The sequence below is a fragment of the Leuciscus leuciscus genome (genome assembly GCF_965113295.1).
Source record: "Leuciscus leuciscus genome assembly, chromosome: 3".
Classification (NCBI taxonomy): Eukaryota; Metazoa; Chordata; class Actinopteri; order Cypriniformes; family Leuciscidae; genus Leuciscus; species Leuciscus leuciscus.
In genome coordinates, this window is record NC_138727.1 from 41944262 (window position 1) to 41963057 (window position 18796).

At 38.5% G+C, this 18796-nt stretch overlaps 2 protein-coding genes across 4 annotated transcripts; both read right to left on the minus strand.

Moving 5' to 3' along the window:
* Positions 1 to 214: 214 nt before the first annotated feature.
* Positions 215 to 18307, minus strand: LOC309495323 (GTPase IMAP family member 4-like). 2 transcript variants are annotated; one of them, XM_082164999.1, is made up of 4 exons: positions 18120 to 18307; positions 2128 to 2249; positions 1539 to 1575; positions 215 to 1347 (listed from the first exon to the last, which is right to left on the minus strand). In XM_082164999.1, the coding sequence occupies exons 2-4, from the start codon at positions 2176 to 2178 to the stop codon at positions 509 to 511; spliced, it is 927 nt and encodes a 308-aa protein (XP_082021125.1). In that variant the 5' UTR covers positions 2179 to 2249; positions 18120 to 18307; the 3' UTR covers positions 215 to 508. The 2 variants fall into 2 exon arrangements, with proteins under 2 accessions (XP_082021125.1, XP_082021124.1); XM_082164998.1 differs by lacking the exon at positions 18120 to 18307 and adding an exon at positions 9475 to 9630.
* Positions 15908 to 18355, minus strand: LOC309495324 (GTPase IMAP family member 9-like). 2 transcript variants are annotated; one of them, XR_014204618.1, is made up of 5 exons: positions 18268 to 18355; positions 17824 to 17942; positions 17671 to 17707; positions 16397 to 17489; positions 15908 to 15977 (listed from the first exon to the last, which is right to left on the minus strand). XR_014204618.1 is itself a non-coding variant. In XM_082165000.1 (4 exons), exons 1-4 carry the CDS (start codon positions 18284 to 18286, stop codon positions 16741 to 16743), a joined length of 924 nt encoding a protein of 307 aa, XP_082021126.1. In that variant the 5' UTR covers positions 18287 to 18355; the 3' UTR covers positions 15908 to 16740. The 2 variants fall into 2 exon arrangements, 1 of the variants encoding a protein (XP_082021126.1); XM_082165000.1 differs by having other exon boundaries at positions 15908 to 17489.
* Between the last annotated feature and the right edge of the window lie 441 nt (positions 18356 to 18796).

An 18796-nucleotide genomic window follows, 5' to 3' on the forward strand; every position in this document is an offset into this window, starting at 1 on the left:
ACAATTTTGGCTGTATTATTTGTGTCCCCTTCAAAAATTGCTCTTGAGAAATGTTATGTTTATTGCCAATTGAATTTTTGTCAAATTATGTTTAATATTTCTTGAAGGGAAACATTCTTTGCATAACAATATCATACAGCAATAGCTAAACATAAGTTCAAGAGGTTTATACTGTATACATATGGAGTGGATAAATAATCTCACAAGAGAGATCTCAAGAAGCCACAATTTATATGCAACACATATGCTTCATTTATAAGCAAGTTTATAACAGAGACATATTTATCAAACATTTCACATTCAACTTCATATTTCCATCCTTTCATATTATTAAACTTTCATTTGTTCTATCACCAGAACGTACAGTGTAAATATGTGCTTTAGTTCTATTTATTAATAACTTTGTAAACTTAACTTTAAATACAAACTTTAAATGGTGAGGTTTTAAATGCCTACTATTAAAGTAGCAACAGGTGGTCATTTTTCCGTGTGTCATTTCGAAAGGTGATCAAAAGAAGAACTTGCTTAATGATTTAATCAAAAAAGTAACCACATTGATTATGTATGGAAGGTCTATCTCAGCTTGATATCTTGCACGCAGCTCATATTCTTTGTTTAACTTTTTTAATGCTTTTTCATAGGCCTCGTCCTCAAGTTTAGCCCTCAGAGCTTCTATTTCCCTCTGTCTCTGCTCCTCTCTCTCCTTCAGGATACGTTGTTTCTCTTTCTCAATCGCTCTCTCTACCCTTTCAAGCATCTCACTGGTGTAATGTTGCCCACCATTTCCAGTGACCATTTTATCAATCTGGTCGAGCAACTGAATGACCTGTTCAGGATTCTGTTCTTTATTGTTGAACACGTGATATCTTCCACTGCAAGTTCTGATGAAACCAAGCAGTTTTGGGCTGTCCCGCACAAATGTGTGAATGTTCTTGTCCTCCAATCGATCTCCATGAGTGAACAGTACCATGGAGTATGTAGAGGCTTCCTCACCAAAAACTGCTTGAATGATTTTAACAGCTTCTAACTCTTCATCTGTGAATCTGCCCAGCTGAATCACAACTAAGAAGACATGTGGACCAGGAGCAGAGAGAGGAATACAGCGTTTAATTCTGTTGACCACCTCAGCTGTAGTTAGGCTGGTGTCAAACAGACCCGGAGAGTCAATGACAGATACTTTTCTGCCATTTATAGTTGTATGAAACTTTTCACAATGTCCAGTCACAGAGGAGGATGATATCTCTGATTTAAAAAGATTTTGTCCCAGGATAGTGTTGCCTGTTGCACTTTTCCCCACTCCTGTTTTTCCAACCAGAAGAATCCGAAGTGGTTCACCTGTCTGATACTCTGTACATTTACAAGAATAATATCATTTTTTCAAACTCTTGCTAATATATAAAAAATGTACAAACATTCATTTAAAAGAACAATGAAATACACCTAGGCCTATATTAAACCTTTTTAATACTATTCATCATCCTGAGAGGGCTTATGTTGAAATATATTTATGTATATCAAAAAGATAATAAATACCTTACCTATATCATCAAAATCTTGTTTTTGTTGCTTGAAGATCTAGAAGGGATGTATATATATATTATTATACATTTATGACATTTGGCCATTTGTACACAGTGTTGGGGAAAGTAACTAAAAATTAATGTTACAATATTGCATTACTCCCTAAAAATGCAGTATGTTACTTTTGCGTTACTTGTTCTCCCTGGGTTTGCTTGTTTGTTTTATTAATAACAAAAAATCAAATAAAGTTCTATTTTGGCAAATGTAAAGACATTTTCACACCATAAGTCTTAGGCAAGGAAATGCAAATTAACGCCAGTACAGTAGAGAGCACAGCCCAAAAGAACCTTTCAACTCACACACAGGAGAGGTGTCAGTCAATAAATAGGAAAACAAAGTAACTTACGTTACTTATTTGAAAAAGTAACTCAAGATATTTTATTGTAAATTTAAAAGTAATGCGTTACTCTATTTATTACTTGAAAAAAATTATCTGATTACTTAACTCATGTTACTTGTAATGCGTTACTACCCCCAACACTGCTTATACATGTTAAAAAGATAATCAGCTAAAAAAAAAGAGACAAAATATACATTTAAGCATACCTGCTGAATCCCTATTGCAATAGCTGCAACAATTATAGAAACCACCAGCATTTTGTAGAAAGATGAGATCCAAGACTTTGAGGTCGTCGTTGTTGATGGTCCACGAGAAATGTCCTGCACAGCTATAAAGAAAGTTATGAAAAAACTGTTGTTGTTACTGTACCTACAAAATGTGAAAATTATAAAAGATGAATATGATATTTTATCATTATTATATGTATGATAATCATGAACAAGGCTATTCTACGGTGACTGGGAGGGGACATGTTCGGTTCATTTAGTTTTGTCGTGCCCACGAGATCATTTTGTCGAGGTAACTACATCCTTATGTTGTGGTCACATGATGTCAAGTCGTGGCCTCGAGATCCTATGTTGAGGGAACAACATATTTTGTTTGTGGCCACAAGTTTAATGTGTAAACAAACTGCATGACCACAGCAACCTGGGATTACAGAAATGGATATTGCTATTAAATTAATATTTTATTTTGAATCAAGGATGACAAAGAAGTGTGCAGTTAAAAACTATTTATATCAAACTATAGCCTTAACAGCAATAATAAGATATTCCTGTTGTCGCTGCCTAGCGTTATGGTAACATTCCATGTGAAGCTAATAGAGTGGCGCAGGTATGACGTCACGTTGTAGGCAAACCGGTGTGGTGAAGTGTTGAGTCCTAGCAAAGTGATGAGTCCCAGCTTAGGACCCAAGCAATCCAATTGGTTCAAAGCACGTTTTATGGGTAATCGCTTTAGTGCCTGGTTACAAATCAGATATCACTTTATTATATAAGTCGTTTGAATTACGTTATAACGACCATTAATATCTTTTAACTTATATGTTTCATATACTAGTATTTAACCGAAGCTATAGATTGTGCAATTTAACATTTCTTGTTCTTAGTGTTTTTTTAGTTAGCTTAGATACAGTAGCATATCATACAGCTATCCGAAATGATTAGAGAAAAAAAAAATTTCCCCGTCAATATTTTTCGATAAAAAACTTCAATAACAAATATGTTAAAAGCATAATTCTGTTTAAGAATTAATTATGACATGACATGCTTGTAATTAAAAAAACGATACATTATTCCTTATTGCTTAATAACAATTAACAATGTCGCAAAACAAAAAACTGATCAACAAAAGTTCACGATACTTACACATTTTGTCCATCAAGATAATTTTCAAAGATGAACACATATTTTATGAATTTTGAAGCCTAAATACAGTTGCCAAATATAAAAAGCTAAAGGTAGGCTAAAAACAAACTCCACCACAGTCCTAAGACTTCAATGTCACCATCACTAAGCTTCGGACGGACATCTCTTTCAGAATTTCCCAGAACGTTTGAGTTAGAATCGTTTATAAGAGCAAAATTCTAAGCATAACGAGGCTGTAAAGCAGGCTGAGTTTACCTGTTTGGCTGATGACGTTTAATCTAGACAGACTCTATAGTCTCATTTAACCACTTGTTAGCAACCACCTTTTTCAAGACACGTAACAGCTTAAAAATTCACGTAACAGCTTAAAAATTCATCTTTCTGCATTTAGGCCAACAAATTTATGTCATACCCACCTGCCCCACTCTATAGGCCTACTGCATTCACGTCTTGTCGTAATTACGGTTGGCGCTTGAGTTGACAACACATGATGTTCTATTCGGAGCTGTTCACGTCCTCAGACTGAGAATAATGCGTTTCTATGGTGACAGTGACACTATCAATGCCTAAATGAATCTACAGCAATCAGGTCGTACAGCAGTCACGTGGTACAAGTAGGAGCTCTTAGAAAAGTCCCATCTTACAAGCTGTAATTACGAGCTCCACAAAGACGTGAGCGCTTTTTACAAGTTGAAACCTCGAAATTACAGTTATTTTCAACATGGCGTGAACGCACCGAGCGTGAAGTAAGGCGTGAAGGTCTACTATGATATTAGACTACACAGCCTATAATAAAAGATAATGAATTTCAAACCTGAACCAAACATATTTTTATTCAAAGATCAACAGTCTGTCATTAGTCTTTAGTCATTCTTAGTCATTAGTCTGCCACAAAAAACAACAACATTAAAATCATGAACTCAAATGTCATTGTGAAAAAAAACAAAAAAACAATGACTGTTGTAACAGTGCGTAAATCAGACCTTTCAGGCTATAGCCTAACGCTAATAAGCCTTATGCCAAAATTATTATTACAACTAAATTGTCGGTCATTAAATAAGAAAACAAAATAATTGTGTGGATGATTTGCTTTGTGTAACCCGACATCACACATTAGGCCGAAGTATTTTTTGGCACACAGTGCCGCGACCAATCAATCACTCCTTAACGACTGGCTGCCTGCACATTCACTGTCCTCGCGGCTGCAGCAACTTGCACTCGCTTATCAATCCATATAAATTCGCGCCTACGGTATCTTTGTAGAACTTCAAAAAAGGAAAAAAAGATGCTGCAGCCAATGAGCAGCCGGCGGGGGCTGGCTGCAGGACGACTCAACCTCCACAAACAGTTATTAATGTTTTATTAGATAACTACTCAAGGGCCGGATTCGGGACAACAGCTTAGATTTCAGGACTGTCCCAAATTTTTCGGGACGTCTGGTCACCCTAATTTAACCGCATTTAATACTTGTAGCTAAGCTGACTGCTTTTAAACAGTTATAGTGTATTGTATTTGTAGTTTATTGTATTTGTTATCATTTCTGTTTGAGTTTTTTAATAGGCTATTTTATATTTAATACATTTAATATATATATTGTGTTGCACTGCGTGAGGAAAATGGTGGTCACACCAGATACTGACTGGTTTTCGGACCCCCTCGGACACCCCCAATACAGTAAAACTGCACATTTGTGTGAGTGGCATTTTATTGTGGCCAGCCTAAGGCACACCTGTGCAATAATCATGCTGTCTAATCAGCATCTTGATATGCCACACCTGTGAGGTGGATGGATTATCTCGGCAAAGGAGAAGTGCTCACTAACAGATTTAGACAGATTTGTGAACAATATTTGAGAGAAATCTTAAAAAATCTTAGATCTTTGAGTTCAGCTCATGAAAAATGGGGGCAAAAACAAAAGTGTTGCCTTTCTAATTTTGTTCAGTGTAAATATATTAATATATGCATAATTCATATTTGTTTATATTAAATTTTTTAACAGCCCAAACATACATACAGGCCTATAGAATGGTGCGTAAAACAAATTAATAAGGAAAAAAAACTATACATAATTAATCAGCTCCATTGCAGATTCCAAGTGATCAAGGGCATAGTTTGTTACATTGGAACACATTTCAAGGGTTCCGCCAGTAGTGGGCACTTATGCAATGTAAGCAATGACATACATCTGAGTGAATGAGACGGAGGGAAGTTAGTGAGGGAAGAGCATTAAAAATTGGCCTTAACTCCACTTTTAGACATAGCCTACACTCGCAAACTTCCCTAAGCACTTCCCCTGGGGGGAATCCCCACCGCTATTTTGAAGTGAGTTCAACTTCGTCAAGTGGACAAGGGAAGTTTATTTGGACAGACCCTCGACCCCTCAATTTTAACCGAGGGAGCAAGTCTACTCAACATGTACATTTCAGGCAGATCCATAGACCACAATGCACCATGATTGTGACGTCACAGCAGGTCGTGCTTAATTTCCCCCCACACATGCTAGAGTATTGGTGCGTTCAAGTCCTCCTGGGAAGTTCGTATTTACAAGTTGAGAAGTCATGTTTACAACGTCAGGTGAGTTCAAGTCACTTTCGTTGGAGCAAGATGGTGGTGTACCTTCTCTTAATTACAAGGTTTTTAAACTCTACTTCTTGTAAATTAAAAATAAAGAATGTTTTTTGCTTTAACTTTTTTTATTAATTTGCAAAGCCACTTTAAACTTTATTGTTACACATTATATTGTTACTTTATATTACAATGTCATCATATTTTGTGCAGGGAATTATCTTATTTTGTTGTAATAAAAAGCCTGACAATGTGACTGCTAAATACCTATAAATATTGTGGTATTCCGCCCATGTTTCACACTGACATGCCCCCAACTCGTAAAGATCAGGGCATAAAGAAAATCCAGAGCTTCCCACATGTATTTACGACTTTGTGGTGGCGTTCACGTGTGTTCAACTCATATATACCATTATGGAAAGCAGGACGAGGCCGAGAGCTGTGAGAGAGCGGCGCACCGGTCTCGTATCTCTCACAGAGGAGTGGAAGCAAAAAAAGAGGAGCAACGACAGTGAAGAACGAGATAGGCCAGGCCTGGATTATTTTATCTTTAACTTTCGTTTTGTATGTGTTTAATATCAGTTATAATTTACTGTATTATCATTTTCGTTTTTGTTTTTTATATATTTTATATTTAATATAAATATAGCCTATAAATATATTCATATTTAATATTTGTTCATATAAAAAATTTTTACAGCCCAAGCATACATACAGGCCTATGGAATAGTGTGTAAAACAAATTTATAAGAAAAAATAAATAAAACTATGGCCTGGTTTCACAAACAGGGCTTAGATAGAGCCAGGATTAGGCCTTAGTTCAATTAGGGCATTTAAGTAGCTTTTATAAACATGCCTTAGAAAGAGAAAAAAAACATTACTGGTGTGCATCTTGAGACAAAACAATGGCACTGACATATTTTAAGATACACCAGTGCAAGCTGCTTTTAGTTAAAACAGCTCAAACATGTACAGTGAGAAAAAAATAAGTATTTGAACACCCTGCTATTTTGCAAGTTCTCCCACTTGGAAATCATGGAGGGGTCTGAAATTGTCATCGTAGGTGCATGTCCACTGTGAGAGACATAATCTAAAAAAAAAAAATCCAGAAATCACAATATATGATTTTTTAACTATTTATTTGTATGATACAGCTGCAAATAAGTATTTGAACACCTGTCTATCAGCTAGAATTCTGACCCTCAAAGACCTGTTAGTCTGCCTTTAAAATGTCCACCTTTATTATCCTAAATTAGATGCACCTGTTTGAGGTTGTTAGCTGCATAAAGACACCTGTCCACCCCATACAATCAGTAAGAATCCAACTACTAACATGGCCAAGACCAAAGAGCTGTCCAAAGACACAGACAAAATTGTACAACTCCACAAGGCTGGAAAGGGCTACGGGGAAATTGCCAAGCAGCTTGGTGAAAAAAGGTCAACTGTTGGAGCAATCATTAGAAAATGGAAGAAGCTAAACATGACTGTCAGTCTCCCTCGGACTGGGGCTCCATGCAAGATCTCACCTCGTGGGGTCTCAATGATCCTAAGAAAGGTGAGAAATCAGCCCAGAACTACATGGGAGGAGCTGGTCAATGACCTGAAAAGAGCTGGGACCACCGTTTCCAAGGTTACTGTTGGTAATACACTAAGACGTCATGGTTTGAAATCATGCATGGCACGGAAGGTTCCCCTGCTTAAACCAGCACATGTCAAGGCCCGTCTTAAGTTTGCCAATGACCATTTGGATGATCCAGAGGAGTCATGGGAGAAAGTCATGTGGTCAGATGAGACCAAAATAGAACTTTTTGGTCATAATTCCACTAAACGTGTTTGGAGGAAGAAGAATGATAAGTACCATCCCAAGAACACCATCCCTACTGTGAAGCATGGGGGTGGTAGCATCATGCTTTGGGGGGGGGGAGGGTTTCTGCACATGGGACAGGGCGACTGCACTGTATTAAGGAGAGGATGACCGGGGCCATGTATTGCAAGATTTTGGGGAACAACCTCCTTCCCTCAGTTAGAGCATTGAAGATGGGTCGAGGCTGGGTCTTCCAACATGACAATGACCCGAAGCACACAGCCAGGATAACCAAGGAGTGGCTCTTTAAGAAGCATATCAAGGTTCTGGCGTGGCCTAGCCAGTCTCCAGACCTAAACCCAATAGAGAATCTTTGGAGGGAGCTCAAACTCCGTGTTTCTCAGCGACAGCCCAGAAACCTGACTGATCTAAAGAAGATCTGTGTGGAGGAGTGGGCCAAAATCCCTCCTGTAGTGTGTGCAAACCTGGTGAAAAACTACAGGAAACGTTTGACCTCTGTAATTGCAAACAAAGGCTACTGTACCAAATATTAACATTGATTTTCTCAGGTGTTCAAATACTTATTTGCAGCTGTATCATGCAAATAAATAGTTAAAAAATTATATATTGTGATTTCTGGATTTTTTTTTTAGATTATGTCTCTCACAGTGGACATGCACCTACGATGACAATTTCAGACCCCTCCATGATTTCTAAGTGGGAGAACTTGCAAAATAGCAGGGTGTTCAAGTCTTTCTGTGATATGGTTTCAAGCATTTTCATTGAATTTTGTCAATGGGGAGGGAGTGATGAAAAAAAAAATGTATTCACAAATGGACAATTTTACTTGATAAAACAAAAATAAATTTTCATATTTTGATTACTGATACTGTATTGCTGTAGATTGCTGTTATTTTAGTCATTTTAATTACATTTTAATGCAAGGTTTTTTTTTTATGTTTATTTCAAACAAAACATACATGTAACATTTCGAAAAATACTTTTTCGAAAAAGAGACTATTTGGACTAGACAAATTTGTATATATTAAACTTGCATCTGTCTGCTAATTACCCATACCATTTAAAGATGATTACATATGACATATAGTTCTCAGTATTTATTTGAATGGAAGAAGCCAGATGTTGCAACTGACCCCAGGGGACAGTTGCAACACAATCAGGGATGGTTACTTGCAAACATGTTAAAAAAAAGACCTTAAATTTCACTAATTAACTTTAGCTTTTTGTCTCAATGAGCATAGAATTCTGAAAATATTAACTGTTTTACTATAATATTATAGTATTATTTATTTATACAGTAATATTATTGTATTATTTATTTATTTAGTCATATTTATTAAATAACAGTTATTGAGTTTTGTTTGTTTATGTGTAACATAGGCCTACATTGATTCAGTGTGCAGGTGTTACTCTCCATATTTCAGTGTCAGACAGGAAGAATTGAACAATTTGCAATGCAACAAACTTTTATTAAACATGTATTTATTGTACAAAACTGCAACTTGAAAATTGTATTAGAAGTAACAAAACAAGCACATTCAAACCTCCTTGATATGAATTACATAAAATATTTATATTTATGAGGCTTGTTTTCCATATGAAGTGGACTACTTTAGGTAATAGTGGAGAAGGGTGGACGATTTCGAACACATGCCTCTATCTCTTTAAAATCACGCAAAACACTTGATTCTCATTAAAAAAAACAACTTTAATCAGCTGATTTCTTTTATTCATTTTCTAATATTAAGTTAGTGTAAAACTCTCTCTTTAATGGACGCAAAAATTAAGTTACTTACTTTTAAATGTAGAACACATCGTGATGGTAAATGGGTTTCGCTTTTCTTTCCTGACAAAGGGACAGTTTCGTTTACTCAAAACTTGGTAGTCTTGCTTCACCGGAAGGTTTAGTGTAGACCACCATCTACAGGAGACAAGACGCCACTGCAAGATCTGTCAAGCAGCTGCTCTCTCGCTCACTGCAGAGATGATGGGTGGAGCTTGACGTCCAGCTCCATTATGAAATCAGAATGTTACTATGATTGTTGCCTTTGGTAATAGTTGTCCCTAAGTATTTTACAGATGTTTTAATCAGGATATTACATAAAGAATTCAATTGTATAGTTCAATACGCAATTCGTTTATAGCCTATTTAAATGTAAGCCGGATGCTTTGGAGAAGAAATAATTAATTGAATCAATTTGATGTCTGCCCTTTAAAAAGAGGTTTGTGTCATCGGCCAATTGACTAATACCAATTTGTCTTCCAATCCAAACACATTGAGCTTATCAAGCTATTGTCTATAAATATAAAATGTCTATAAAATAGCAAGCATTTCTACAGCCAAGATGAATAGGAAAGGGGAAATGGGACAGCCTTGCCAAATTCCTTGTGAAATATGAAATCTCTGGGATGTCCCATAAGAGTAATATTGAGCTATTCATATCTTTATATTTTTTATAAGAGATAAAGTTATTACCAAAATCATATTTTTCAAAAGAGCTGTATATGAAATTGTGTTCAATTTTGTCAAACGCTTTCATAAAGTCCAAGAATAGATTAAAGCATCATCCTCAATCCATTTATGAGAATGTAAAAGAAAGAACTAGTCTGATATTATTATAAATTGATCTGCCTTTCATGAAACCAGGTTGTGATTCACTAATTAGCCTATTTGATCAAAAAATTCCTTAAGTCTGTTGCAAGTATATGAACTAAAATCTATAATCGCAATTAAGTAGAGTGATGGGGTGAAGGTTGTCTTTGTTGAGTGTCTTTACCTAGCTTGGGTATAAGAGTAATCAGTCCTTGCTTCATATAGTCGAAGTTAGTGAATTTTTTTCTGAACTAATTCGAGAAAGGCTTGAAACATTAACTCCCTCAAATCTTCAATAAAAGAAATTATAAAATTCAGAAGTGAGGCCATCAGGGCCTGGAGATTTCCCTGAGTATAATTTAGCTTTATCAAATTCTTCTATTTTTATGTCACACAAGTCTCTAAATTTGTGGTCTACCAGCTGTATGCTGGTGTGAATTATAAAAAAACATGGCAGTCTGATGCAGAGAAGATGAGCTATATAAAGAACTATAAAATTTCTACAGAAATTACTTTCGGGCAGTTGCTTATAACTCCATTAATATAAAGAGAGTTTATGGTATTTTTTTCGTGAAGTTTTCAAGTATTTTACGCTGGGGCATGCCCCATGCCATCACTACTGACAATGGACTGCAGTTCACCTCTGCTGACTTCTCCACTTTCCTTTGCAATAAGGGAATTAAGCATATCCAGGACGCTCTCTACCACCCCCAAGCAAATGGTGGGGTCGAAAGCTTCAATCAGAGCCTTAAAGGAGACATAAAACACGCAGTTTCTGCTAATGTCATGTTAATCTTGAAGGGTTAATCTCATGTTAATCTTGAAGGGTTAGTTCACCCAAAAATTATAATTCTGTCAGTAATTACTCACCCTCATGTTGTTCCAACCCCATAAGACTTTCGTTCATCTTCGGAACACAAACTAAGATATTTTTGATGAAATCTGAGAGCTGGCTCACTCCTTCCCAGTAAAGTTAGTTAAGACATCATTAAAATAGTCCAAGTGACTACAGTGGCTCAGCTTTAAGATTATCAAGCGACGAGAATACTTTTTGTGCGCAAAAACAAAACAAAAATAACGATTATTCAACTATTCATTTTCTTCTTTGTGGGCCTCTGAGTGAGTTCACGTAGTGTACAGCGCAGTTCTTCTGGGTTGTACGTCAGAACGTAGGCTCACTATTGGCCGACGCTGGTCATGTGTGTGATGCGTGTGATGCTGGCCAATAGTGAGCCTACGTTCTGACGTACAACCCAGAAGAACTGCATTTGCTTGGGGGTGTTTTTTGCCACTGCAGTCACTTGGACTTGGACTATTTTAACAATGTCTTTACTAACTTTTCTGTGATGGCAGATGTCGATTACCTGGCAGCCTATGAAGGAGTGAGCCAGCTCTCAGATTTCATCAAAAATATCTTAATTTGTGTTCCGAAGATGAACGAAAGTCTTACGGGGTTGGAACAACATGAGGGTGAGTAATTACATACAGAATTTTCATCTTTGGGTGAACTAACCCTTTGAGTACCTATAGAGTAGTATTGCATCCTTTATATCTCCGAAGAGTCTTTAGTTTTAATCAGATTTATAAAAGACATATGTATCTGTCTTTTATAAATCTGATTAAAACTAAAGACTCAGCTGTTTTCGGAAGTCTTTCCGAAAACAGCTGAGCTCCTGGAGGCGTGCCGTGTAGCGCTGCCGATGGCTTCCGTAAACCTGAACTTGCACGATGATGGGCGCGCTCCAGTGTTGCCAACTATTTTCAAAGGAAAGTAGCTAAACCCTGCCCAAAAAGTTGCTAAATGTTGCTAGATGACGTCATGCGTCAATTAGCATATTCATGACGTCATCACGTCATTCTTGCGTTCTGCCTGCCTAATGTGTTTTCTATTCTAATCCGTGCTCACATACTGTATTTTAATATAATATAATATAATATAATATAATATAATATAATATAATATGATATAATATAATATAATATAATACAGCTGAATGTCCAATAAAGTTGTTCTCATTTCCTATAATATATAATTTTTCGTCAGACAATAGAACGAGTATGATATAGTGAATGACTCATTTTATACGTGTAAAATTATCTGAATTGAGAGAGTTCGGAAACTGGATGAACTACAGCTCTGTGATAGTGAGTAATACAAGTGCTAAGCACAAGAGAAGAATGGAAGAATCCAGCGCTTTGCAGCAACATTCACTGTAGAAAAGAATCTTCCCCTCAGAGTGCTTCAAAGGATGATGGGTCTCATGGCCTCAGCCTCGACGGTACTGCAACTGGGCCTGCTACGCATGCACCCCTTTCAGCTGTGGCTGAAACGGCGTGTACCAGCGAGAGCGTGGAAGACAGGCTTGCTTCGTCTCACGGCGAATCAGACATGCGTTACAGCTCTGAAACCGTGGATGAGAACCGGCTGGTACCAGACCGGTGTGAACTTCGGTGCCGCCTCACAAATCAAAGTAGTCTCGACAGACACTTCCAACACGGGTTGGGGCGCCCTTTACGAAGGGAGACCTTCCATGGGCCTGTGGTCAGATGCAAAAAAGCATCTACACATAAACTGTCTAGAGATGAAAGCGGTCGAAAACTTCCGTCAGTTTTTTCTCCCTGTGTTAAAGAACCACCACGTTCTGGTCAGAACAGACAACACGTCAGTGGTGTCCTATATAAATCGCCAGGGCGGCCTCAAATCCCGGAGCCTTCTTGCAATAGCAAGACGCCTCCTTATATGGGGCCAGCACAACTTGTGCTCGCTGACAGCGGCTCATGTGCCGGGCGTCCTGAACATGGGCCCAGATATGCTATCCAGGGCCAAGCTCTCCCCAGTAGAGTGGTCTCTTCATCCCATGACGGTGCAAAATATCTGGGACATTTTCGGCAGAGCAGAGGTAGACCTGTTCGCGTCGCAAACCAACGCTCACTGCCCAATGTTCTTTTCAAAAGAAAGGGATGTGCTGGCCCTAAACTGGCCCAGGTGCCCTCTCTATGCGTTTCCCCCGGTCGCCTTGTTACCACAGGTAATCAAGCAAATCAGGGAGAGCAAATGCTCGATACTCCTGATAGCCCCGCAATGGGAAAATCAAGCGTGGTCGCCAGAACTGATTGAACTGGGGAACACAGCTCCATGGCCGATTCCGCTGAGGAAGGACCTGTTGTCTCAGGCCCAGGGCGCAGTTTGGCACCCGTACCCCGAGCCGTGGGCCCTACATGTGTGGGCGATCAACTATCACCATTTCACCTCCCAGAGGGAGTGCTGAACATGATCACTCAGGCTAGAGCTCCGTCTACTAGACGGCTCTATGCGTCTAAATGGTCAGTGTTCGCTGAATGGTGTTCAGCTCATGACTTTAACCCACTAGATTGTGAGGTAACGGTGGTGCTTTCTTTCCTGCAAGAGCTGTTGGACAGCGGGAGAACCCCATCCACGCTCAAGGTGTATGTGGCGGCCTATAGAGGCTTTCACGAAGCCCGCGAATGGCCAGTCACTGGGAAAGAATTACCTCGTAATCCGTTTCCTCAGGGGTGCAAGGAGGCTGAACCCTCCTCGACCACCCTCGGTTCCAGCGTGGGACCTTTCCACGGTCCTTGAGGCCATGAAAGGTGGACCATTCGAACCATTACACGCGGTGGAGCTAAAGGACCTGTCCTTCAAAACCGCTTTTCTGCTGGCACTAGCCTCAGGAAAACGAGTGGGCGACCTGCACACGCTCTCAGTGAGCGCTACGTGCCTGGAATTTGGGCCTAATGACTCCAAGGTCATCCTCAAACCAAGGCATGGTTACGTCCCGAAGGTGCTTGCGACTCCGTTCAGAGAGCAAGTTATTTCCCTTTCGGCCCTCCCTGCGTCCGACAGTGAGACTGGGGTTAACCTACTTTGCCCAGTAAGGGCTTTAAGGACTTATGTGCAGCGCTCTGCTGCCTTTAGGCAAACATAGCAGCTTTTTGTTTCATTCGGTGGCCGCGTCAAAGGGCAAGCCCTCTCGAAACAGACCCTTTCCAGCTTATGCTTCCAAGGGCCTGGATTGCCCCTTGGGGGTTAGGGCCCACTCGACTAGAGGCATGGCCTTGTCGTGGGCATGGACAAGTGGGGTCTCACTTCATGATATTTGTATGGCAGCAGGTTGGGCCTCGCTGTCTACATTTATAAGGTTTTATAACCTAGAAGTGCCCACCTTACAGGCCAGGCTGTTCTCAGTCTGATTATACCATATTAACATTGTCTCTACCCAACTCAGTTTGATTAGACTGTTGATATGCTGCAACGTCCTGTGGGCTTATGCAGTTTCAAGGTTGATGTACTGCCTTAACTGTATTTATGTGCGTGCACCTATCTCACATTACCGAGTCGTCCCTCCCCGTTCTACCGCTCCGTGTTTATTCCACTTACATGAGCCCCGGGCATACTGCCCTTGGGACATTAGTGTTGGAATTCCACACGCACAGCGTTTTACATGGGGTTCCCGTAGCGTAAGCTAAACTTATGCAACACGAGAGTACTCTCGTAAGAGAACGACACTCGGTTACTAACGTAACCTCGGTTCTCTCTAGAGAGGGAACGAGTGTTGTGTATGCTGCCGTGCTTGTGCTGCATTATGGTTTCGCTTCTAGTCGACTGAAATCATTGTGCAACCTGGGCGATGGGTATTTATAGGCTTAAGGCCACACCCATTTTGGGTGGTCATGACGTAGCGCGGGGAGGCTTCCCATTGGCGCTGGAGTCATGCCAAGACGCACTGATAGGTTGCAGCAGTTGCTGCAGAGCAGCCAACAGGCGCGAGAGCTGTCTCGCCTATGTCTGCCTGCTGCAGCAAATGCGTTTTACATTTTGGAAAATTAAGGATAATTTTCTTGCTTCAGTATTCTCGAGAAAAGGAGTTTTCCCGTAGCGTAAGCTAAACTTACGCAACACTCGTTCCCTCTCTAGAGAGAACCAAGGTTACGTTAGTAACCGAGTGTCGTTTTTTGAAACGTTGGCCATGTTTAGCACGAGAAGTCAACTCTTTAACAGTGTAATATGCATTAAATAGCATTAGACAATACTGCCCTACAAAGCAAAAAGGCAGTAACTACGCAGAGTGCAGAACTGAGAAAAATGACTTTAAAGTTATCCTGTCATCCAGCCTAAGTAGTTGTAGGTAGATTATTGGACATGTGGCTGTTTTGTTACTTTATATTAGCTTATTCTTTGTACATATCAATCCTCATATTTAATTTGATATTTTACCCCTATTTTGCAGTTACTGTATTCTTGCTTTGTAAACTTGCTTTGTATTACTTACCAAAAATGTGGCACCATACCAAGGAAAAAGGCAGTAACTACAGATTCTCCAAAAACTATTACCATTTTTCTCCAAAACGACACACATTTGAGATAAGATGTTTTGTCACATAACAAAGGATACCTTGAATGTCATGAAAATGATAACTCATTTTTGACCAAAAATGCAGTTACTGCCTTTTTGTTTTGTAGGGCAGAATAGACATCCCCTTTAAGAATGGCATTCATGCACATCTGGTCCAAGGGTACACATTCCAAACAGCACTCAACTCACTGAGCTTAGAGATATTCAGTAAAGCACATTCCACAAACAATCTAGTCCTACTGTATGTTTACTAGCGATATAACAAGACCAACACACTAATAATCCACAAGAAACTGATTAACGTAAACTGTAACTGTCATAAAACTTTGAACTGCGTTTCGTATTCTGTTCAGGTGTCTACTTAATCAGCGCCTTTGTTTGCTAAGTGTATTTAAGCCCTGTGTTTGGTTCTGTTTAGTTGTCTGTTATTGTTAATGTTGCCTGGTTGTTCTGTTCATGTTTTTGAAGTCCTGAGAAACCAGATCAGTTTTGTTATTTTGATTTAGTTATTAATAAAGTCTGCTGTGCAGATCCTTCTCCTTTTTTCACCTTTGCTGCAACCAGCCCATGACACATAGCCTATAGTTTAATCTTCTTTGTACAACATTATAGAGCAATAGCAAAACATAGCAAATAATATATATATATATATATATATATATATATATATACATAATATAAATGTATATAGAGAGTATGATATATATACACAAAGAGGATAAAGGATCTCATGATGCATATTTTTCTCACATACAAAAAGAGGTACAAAATCTCATATAGCTACAATTTATACAGAACACAGCTGCTTAATTTATGAACAAGTTATAATACAGACAGACACATTCATCAAACATTTCATATTAAACTTTCATTCTGTATATCACATTTGCCAGAATGTAGTGTAAACACATTCTTTAGTTCTATTTATTAATAAATGTGCAAACTTTAAAAATACCTTCTGTACTTAAGTTTTTCAGTAGCAACAGTTTTCATGTGGATCACATCAGAAGATGATCAAAAGAAGAATTTGCTTATTGCTTTAATCAAAGCACTAACCACTTGGATGGAATGGAAGGCCTATTTCATCTTGCCATCTAGTCATATTCATTGTTTAACTTTTTTAATGCTTTTTTATAGGCCTCATCCTCAAGTGTAGCCCTCAGAGCTTCTATTTCCCTCTGTCTCTGCTCCTCTCTCTCATTCAGGATACGTTGTTTCTCTTTCTCAATCGCTCTCTCTGCCCTTTCAAGCATCTCACTGGTGTAATGTTGCCCACCATTTCCAGTGACCATTTTATCAATCTGGTCGAGCAACTGAATGACCTGTTCAGGATTCTGTTCTTTATTGTTGAGCACGTGGTATCTTCCACTGCAAGTTCTGATGAAACTGAGCAGTTTTGGACTGTCCCGCACAAATGTGTGAATGTTCTTGTCCTCCAATCGATCTCCATGAGTGAACAGTGCCATGGTGTATGTAGAGGCTTCCTCACCAAAAACTGCTTGAATGATTTTAACAGCTTCTGCCTCTTCATCTGTGAATCTGCCCAGCTGAATCACAACTAAGAAGACATGTGGACCAGGAGCAGAGAGTGGAATACAGAGTTTAATTCTGTCAATGACCTCATCTTTAGTAAGGCTGGTGTCAAACAGGCCCGGAGAGTCAATGACAGACACGTTTCTGCCATTTATTAAAGCATGAAACTTTTCACAATGTCCAGTCACAGAGGAGGATGATATCTCTGATTCAAAAAGCTTTTGTCCCAGGATAGTGTTGCCTGTTGCACTTTTCCCCACTCCTGTTTTTCCAACCAGAAGAATCCGGAGTGGATCTCCTGTCTGATACTCTGTACATTAAAAAGAATGATAGCATTTTTTCAAACTTATTTAAATTTACAAACATTTATGTAAAACAACAAAGAACTACACCAATATTTAGCCTTTTTAATAATGTTCATAATCCTGACAGAGCTAATTAATGTAATATATTTATGTATATCAAAAAGAAAATTAGTAAGCCTACCTTACCTATAGCATCAAAATCCAGTTTTTGTTGCTTGAAAATCTAGAAGTGATTTATATATATTTTATGACATTTGCCAACTTGTAATGCTTGTTAAAAAGATAATCAGCTCAGAGTAAAAAAAAAAAAGACAAAATATATGCTACATTTAAGCATACCTGAATCCCTATAGCAATAGCTGCAACAATTATAGAAACCACCAGCATTTTGTAGAAAGATGAGATCCAAGACTTTGAGGTCGTCGTTGTTGATGGTCCATGAAAAATGTCCTGCACAGCTATAAAGAAAGTCATGAAAAAAAATCAAAAGATGAAAATGATAAAAGATGAATATGAAATTGTAATAATTATTATTTGTATGATAATCACAAACAAGGCTATTGCATGTATTAAATTGACATCTAAATACACCTAACACTTTGCTACTGCTTTAAATCAAGCTGTATCTAGCCTACCCTAAACGGATGCTGTCTCTCTATCTCTTTAAAATCACAAAAAGAAAACACTCGATTGTCAACTACTTTACATTTCTTCTTTTCAATGCAAATATTAAGTTAGTATAAACGTTTCTCTTTAATGGATGCAAAATTAAGTTACAACTACTTCTAAATGAAGAGCACATCGTGCAAGTGTAGATGTAAACTGAGTTTCGTTTTTCTTGTCAAAAGGGCAGTTTCGTTTACTCAATAAAACTTGCTAGTCTTGCTTCACCGGAAGGATTATCTGGTTGTAGACCGCCATCTACAGGAGACAAGACGCCACTGTAAGATCAGTCAAGCAGCTGCTCTCTCGCTCACTGCAGAGATGATGGGTGGAGCTTGAAGGTCCAGTAGCACCCTAAAAAAGGGTAGGGTTATAGTCTCTTTAATCATATGAAACTTTAAGACAGTTTTTGTGTTTGAAACCGACATACAAAATTACATAAAACCTTATAGTTTGTGAGACATGGCCTTTGTGTCCCCGTTCTGCAGTGCCCAGCAATGTATAAATGCCATGTATTTTCGGTTTCAACTCCAGCCTTATATCTAAAAACATAAAATTAGCCTGGAAATGACACTGATGTTTCTTGGTACAAGAGACAACAAGACAAATTTTTTTGGGAAAAGATTATTAAGGGCACTGTGATTATGAG

Bases quoted from the DNA above. Each gene is read 5' to 3' on its own strand.
- LOC309495323 (XM_082164998.1), bottom strand. The intron at 1,576-2,127 runs GTATGCTTAAAT...CATCCCTTCTAG, and splicing joins TTGCAATAGGGATTCAGCAG to ATCTTCAAGCAACAAAAACA. The intron at 1,348-1,538 runs GTAAGGTATTTA...GTAAATGTACAG, and splicing joins ACAAGATTTTGATGATATAG to AGTATCAGACAGGTGAACCA.
- LOC309495324 (XM_082165000.1), bottom strand. The intron at 17,708-17,823 runs GTATGCTTAAAT...AATCACTTCTAG, and splicing joins CTATTGCTATAGGGATTCAG to ATTTTCAAGCAACAAAAACT. The intron at 17,490-17,670 runs GTAAGGTAGGCT...TTTAATGTACAG, and splicing joins ACTGGATTTTGATGCTATAG to AGTATCAGACAGGAGATCCA.